Source organism: Electrophorus electricus, chromosome 4, assembly GCF_041902795.1.
Source record: "Electrophorus electricus isolate QZ-2024a chromosome 4, ASM4190279v1, whole genome shotgun sequence".
Taxonomy (NCBI): Eukaryota; Metazoa; Chordata; class Actinopteri; order Gymnotiformes; family Gymnotidae; genus Electrophorus; species Electrophorus electricus.
This window is the reverse complement of record NC_137500.1, coordinates 64,938-71,353: the sequence shown is the minus strand read 5'-3', so window position 1 is coordinate 71,353 and position 6,416 is coordinate 64,938. Positions and strand designations below refer to the sequence as shown.

The 6,416-nt window shown below is 44.9% G+C and overlaps 1 protein-coding gene across 1 annotated transcript; it reads left to right on the top strand.

The window, feature by feature from the left end:
• The first annotated feature begins 348 nt into the window (after positions 1-348).
• On the top strand, positions 349-6,027 carry ensaa (endosulfine alpha a). The gene is made up of 3 exons (XM_027030176.3): positions 349-524; positions 2,133-2,255; positions 3,449-6,027. The coding sequence occupies exons 1-3, from the start codon at positions 468-470 to the stop codon at positions 3,623-3,625; spliced, it is 357 nt and encodes a 118-aa protein (XP_026885977.1). The 5' UTR covers positions 349-467; the 3' UTR covers positions 3,626-6,027.
• The last annotated feature ends 389 nt before the right edge of the window (positions 6,028-6,416 follow it).

The window sequence follows — 6,416 nt, the reverse complement described above, 5'->3', positions numbered from 1 at the left end:
TTGGGGTGCACGTCGATATCTTGAACTAACATAGCCCATTTATCAGTCTTACGCATCTATTTACCGTGATCACACTTTGCATCATAGCCGGACGACATTTATTCACGTAATTAAATCAGAAATAAATCCTGGTAGCCCTGGTACCAGGGTTCTTTTACAGACGGTTTGTTTAGGACCAGCGATGACACCGTCACTCAAAAGAGTCTGCGCCAAAGTGGATATAGCCCGCCCAGCACGTAAAGCAGTGCGCTATTGGGTCACTGTCCAACGCTTATTACCTGTACTGCTTTAGCATTGGTTTCTGTTTTGTCCATCATTCTTGTCCAGCCTACTGGGCTGACGTTGTGACTCGCCATTTTGCACTGGCTGAGAAGACAGGGTAGCTGGTTGGAGAGAGAGCACCGGCTGCGTAAAGCTGCCCTTTTCAGACGACGAAAAGGCGCTTCAGCGTTTCTGCTTTCAGAAACATGTCGTCAGAAAACCAGGAGTCGGATACTCAATTTGAGTCCGGAGAAGAGAAACAGGTAGGGTAGACAGGTTAGGCTTTTCCACGCATCTGTGTGGGTGTGCACGCTCTGCGCTAATGTGACCATATAACAGCACAAAAACGAGTTATTTTACCGTAATAACAGCACAAAAACGTCCCGTACGAGTTATTTTACTGTAATGACAGCACAACAACGTCCCACTCCTGTTATTTTACTATAACACAGACCCACTCGTGTTATTTTACTGTAATTACAGACAGACCCACTCGTGCTATTTTCTGTAATAACAGCCAGGCCCACTCGTGTTATTGTACTCGTAATAACAGTAAAGTAACAGTAAAATCTAAGCCCACATCGTGACTTGGTAGTTATTGTAATATATTTGGCTGGTTCGGGTTAGGCGTGGAAGTCCCTCCCCGCATAGAAGCTAGTCTTCGCTCTTATTGACCTAGGACACTGTCACTCACAGCTTGTTGCAACCTCATTGGCATCCATAGTTGTCATGGTGTAGAAATGTCTTCCGGTTGTTCTAACGAAATATTTAGTGAATAATTAATAATATAATATTTAGTAAATAATATTACCCTGAGTAGTTCGACGCGCTATTAAATAAGCACATTGAGAGACTGAGATGGCGCGCTGTGATGGGCCAGGCTGTCTGGGATCAGGTCAATAGGCGTCCTTTGAAACTGAGTTGAAACTGGGTCTGTGTGAGGCATGGGTTATGGAGGCTAGTGTGGTCTGATAGGAATCGTAACATGCGTGTGTGAGAAGAACTGCCAGCCCACACATTAACTCGGAGAATATGTGGCATTGATTTTCTTACTTTAATTTTTTCCCTTATGTCATTTCCTTGACGTGGACAAGGGAGCTCAGGAAAATCCTACCTGCCTCTTGAGCTGATGTACTGAACTGAAGGCTGCTCAGTTTTGCTGCGTGTTTTTCACAGGGATTATTTAGAGATCTGTGATCTACACTCCAGACTGGCTGGTCCCATTATATCGATCTTATTCGCAATTATTATGAGTTGTTTTTGGAGATACTTATATCCAGTCCAAATGGGTATTAGGCATTTTAAATCTGAGAAAAGTACAGACTAGCCTTCTGCTGTCATTCTTTTCATTTCTGTTGCTGTAGTAAAGCTGCTGTTGATATTGAGCCTTTTTCTTGTTCCACACATTTATTACAAGCCTGACCCCTGACCCCTAACCCTTTTGCACACTGGTGTTCTTGTTGTGTATAGTTTCTGAACACTAGGAAAAGCAGCAGGATTAACCCTAGCAGGGCACTCTGGGATCCCTGCGTTAACAGTGGGTTAACACTCTGAAGATTCATTACACTTACAGAGCAGGTGGCACAGGTGCATTGGGGGGTAGCAGGGGTGTTTTCTTTTGTTTGTGGTCGAACAGGAGCCCACCACCAGGGGGCACTGGGCCTTCTACTCTATACACCCCACAGCCCTCCTCTCACTCAGCCTATCTAGTGTGTTTTGCTGTTCCTCCTACTAGCTGTTCTGGTGACCTTAGTAGTGTCCCTTTCAGCACTCTGTGGGGTGTAACCAAAGAAAGGGGGCGGCAGGACATGTTTTCATTTGTTTGTAGGATTGTTCCTGTGTGATGTCGTCATGAGCCCTGTGTGTTACAGGACTCCCAGGAGAAGGAGAGTAACCCCGTGCAGGCAGAAGAGGCCAAACTGAAGGCCAAATACCCAAATCTGGGCCAGAAACCTGGGGGCTCTGACTTCCTCATGAAGAGACTTCAGAAAGGAGTATGGACTGATCCACATCTCTCTCTCTCCCTCTCTCTCTTTCAGTCTAAGGGCAGAGGCTAAGGGCACTGTTAACATGGCTAGATGAAATTATAGTAAGTCAACACCAAGAAGAGGGTTCGGGTTGGTGTTAACTAGGGTTGGGGTTACAGTTGACTGGGGTTAACTAGGGTTGGGGTTTGTTAGGGTTAACTAGGATTAGGGTTAAGTAGGTTGGGATTAGTTAGGGTTAACTAAGATTAGGGTTAATTAGGGTGGGGTTAGGGTTAACTAGAATTAGGGTTAACTAGGGTTGGGGTTAGTTAGGGTTAACTAGGATTATGGTTAACTAGGTTTGGGGATAGTGAGGATTAACTAGGGTTGGGGTTAATTAGGGTTAACTAGGATTAGGGTTAAGTAAGGTCGGGGTTAGTTAGGGTTAACTAGGGTTGGGGATAGTGAGGATTAACTAGGATTAGGGTTAACTAGGGTTGGGGTTGGTTAGGGTTAACTAGGATTATGGTTAATTAGGGTTGGGGGTAGGTAGGGTACTTGACTGAACTCCTCAGTTATTGCACATTTGGCCTAAAATTAAAGTTAGATCAAAGCATTTCAATTGTAGCCTGCTAAACTGTAATTAACTTTGAGAATTGCGAATGGCACATGGCCATTTCCTGATGCTGTTCACTATAGTTAGCGGTGGCGGAGCATTCCTGTAGACAGGGTTAATTGCCACTTTGTGTGTTCTACTGCCTGTCTTACTAAACCTACGTGCAGGGAAAAGGGTCAAAGATTTGAAAGTAGATTATAGTGTTTGATTATAGTGTTTATCAGAGGGGCCTCTTGAGATTATGTGTTTATGTATTCTGGCAGTGGTAGCTCAGTGGTTAAGGTACTTGACTTGTAGGTTGCTGGTTCAAACCCCACCACTGCCAAGTTGCCACTTTTGGGCCCCTGAGCAAAGCCCTTAACCCTCAATTGCTCAAGTTGTACTCGTTCATAATTTCAGCTTTCCCAAGTCCAGACTGACTTTAATACTGTTACTGTCACAGCTCCAAAGCCTGATTCATCCACCACTAGTTAAAGCTTCACTTTGGATTACAGGATTTCTGGGCTGTCCAGGCCACCAGAGACGTGTAATTGTTCAGGGTCTACAGACACACACAAAAAGCTGTTATTTAAATTAATGTCTCTTCTCTCTATACCCCTCCTAGCAAAAGTACTTTGACTCTGGTGACTATAACATGGCCAAGGCGAAGATAAAGAATAAGCAGCTCCCGGTCCCAGGGGGCGGGGCGGACAAGAACCTGGTGACAGGAGACCACATCCCCACCCCTCAGGACTTGCCCCAGAGGAAGTCCTCTCTCGTCACCAGCAAACTGGCAGGATAAACCCACACACCCCGACACACTACATGCAACAAAAATTACTATATTCTACATTTACTCTGAATCACCCTTTGCTGCAGGCCTTCACTTTAACAGACACTCACACCCACACAAACACACACGCTCTTTCACTCTCTCTTTAACAGAGACACACACACCCGTACACACATGCACACTTTCGCTCTCTTTTACAGAGACACATACACAAAAACGCACCTTGCTAGGCTGCTCATGGACATTCACACATCGAGCACAAAGCGCTCTGTGTTGAGCAGGAGTCCAGGAGCCCACCACCAGGGGCCACTGTGGGCCTTCTACTCTATACACCCCATAGCCCTCGTCTCACTCAGCCCCTCTAGTGTGTGTTCTGCTGTTCCTCCTGCCTGCCATTCTGGTGAACTTCGCAGTATCCCTTAGTTTCAGCACTCTGTGGGGTGTGATCAAAGAAAGGGGGTGGGACATGAGGACTTGCAGGGAATGTGGGTGGGGCTCTATGAGAGGTCAGACAGACAGGAAGTAGGCCACTGGATTAGAGAAGGAAAATACAGTCCATCACCTTGATCTTGAATACCTTCACTCCTGTTGGTTGGTTAGGATCATGTGACCTTTTGGTGCATCATATTCACGGCTTGTTTACAGAGTTGTGTTGACAGCACGGACCCAGCTGGGACTCCTAACCCTAGTCACTCAGTAGAGGGTGAAGGTCTTTTCTTGTGATTCAAACAGAGTGTCAAAAATGCAGCAGTTTTGAGGATCTTAAAAGCAGTGGTCATGACGGGTGGACCTGTATGGCATACACTGTAGGGTGGCAACAAACCCTTTAACACACTCTCGTCTCTGTCGCTCTCTGTCTCTGACAACACACATTAACAAACATTAACACACACACATCACTAACTGTGTGATGGCCTGCAAGGAATGCAGGCTCTGTGCTCCTGTGTTCTCTCCTCATAAGTATAAACTCCATGCAGTGTGTGTGCTCACATGTTTGCATCATGTGTGTATGGAGAAGGTATATTCTGAATAAGGGCATGTAAGGTGCTTTCTTTCTTAGCCTTGGGTTTTTTCTTTTATTCCCTCTTACATTCTTCTCTCTCTCTCTCTCTCTCTCTCTCTCTCTCTCTCTCTCTCACTCACACACACTCTCTCACACTCTCTCACACTCTCCCTGTCTCTCAGATGTTGAACTATCTTCCTCCGGCTTCTTGACCCTTAAACTCTGACAGTAACTCTCTGCACCCTAAAAGCCCTTGAACCCACCTAGTCAGCCCCAGAACCACTGACTGAGTCTAGCATTGGCGCTGTTGGCCTATATGTCAGAGTAACTTGTTATTTAGAGGAACCATGGGGCTATTTCATGCAGATGAGATGTACATTTGAGCCTCCGTCTGCATCCAGGTGGTGTGGGCATAACCAGCCCCTTAAAGAGAAAAGCAGTAAAGGGATATGGGTGGAGCTGGGCGACCTGTGTTGACTCACATTTAGCTTGTGCTATGAATAACATACCACTCTATTTTCTTTACTATTTTTAAGTGTCTGGTGCTTAAAAGGCACTAGTGTCAATTTGATTATTTTTATTGGGATGTTTTTGATTTCCTTGTATTTAGCTTCAGTTTAGCTTGTGGTTTGGATTCAGTTTGGTCTTTTGTTTGTTTTTGTGGATGTAAGCAAGTAGTTCAGCTCCTGTGGCCAAACTGTTGCTGCTGTCATGGTCCTACCCACAACCATGTGTACCATGGGCCTGTACAACTGGGCCTTGCAGGCTTGTAGAAGGGTACTTCACTACAAGTGTAAAAATAACATTAGAGATTCAGTAACAGAAATGTTTGAAGAGTGCAGTAAACTGATGACCTCTGGCCTACTGACAGACTGACAGAACTGAAGGCTTATTGAGACACATCCTTCACACACTCTGCCAAACACTTTCTTATGCTGCCTCTCACTTGTCATGTCTGTCAGGTCCACTGCTTCCCTATGACCACAGTAATCAGAGTTTACAGACTGTACCCCAGGCTTTCCTAGGAACCTGTATTGGAGAAGCTCTAGAGTCTGCAAAATAGTGTGCTGAGTTACACACATGCAAGACCTGTGCGCTAGGTACACACACACACACACACACACACACACACTCTCTCACTCTACCCGCACTGATACTCTCCACTCTCTGGACTTGGACTGCTGCTGGTACCATAACAACCCAAACCAGGCATATAAGTGTGGACTTCCTGTCTGAGGCTACCAGTGCATGGGAATGGGGTGTCATATGACTGGGGGACAGGAAATGGCTGGTGACAGATAATGTAATGATTAAATGTACAGAGGATGTGGGCTCATTTGTGAAGCGATGTGGAGAGAGATTTTTTTTTTTTGTCAGTATTTGAAATAAACGTTTTACATGACTTTAAGGTGTGTGTCTGTGTGTGCCTGTGTGTGTTGTTTCTCAGCTGCACAGTGGAACTGTTATAAGTTAAAGGTCTATTGTGTGTGAAGCAGGACTGCCTGACACTTTCCACACCAGAGAGAACCTCCATAAAGCAGACTCTGAAGTTACAGTACTATTCTATCCTGTGTCTGAAGGCCTACCCTGTGTATTAAGGACTGTAATATTTAGAGACAGAGAATTTCTCATAAAACCTGAAACAATGAGACAAATCCATTTCTTCTGAAGTTTAAAGACAAAAATCTAAACTGTTTTACACAGTTGGGTTTATTAGCAGCACACAAATTAACTTGGTTCCATGTTATAATAAAGAAAACTGACAAGACCATACAAGGCCCATTGAATTTAGTGAAA

Coding starts and splice junctions, on each gene's coding strand:
- ensaa (XM_027030176.3), top strand. CDS start 468: ATGTCGTCAGAAAACCAGGAGTCGGATACTCAATTTGAGTCCGGAGAA. Junction 525..2,132: donor AGTCCGGAGAAGAGAAACAG/GTAGGGTAGACA, acceptor TGTGTGTTACAG/GACTCCCAGGAGAAGGAGAG. Junction 2,256..3,448: donor TGAAGAGACTTCAGAAAGGA/GTATGGACTGAT, acceptor TACCCCTCCTAG/CAAAAGTACTTTGACTCTGG.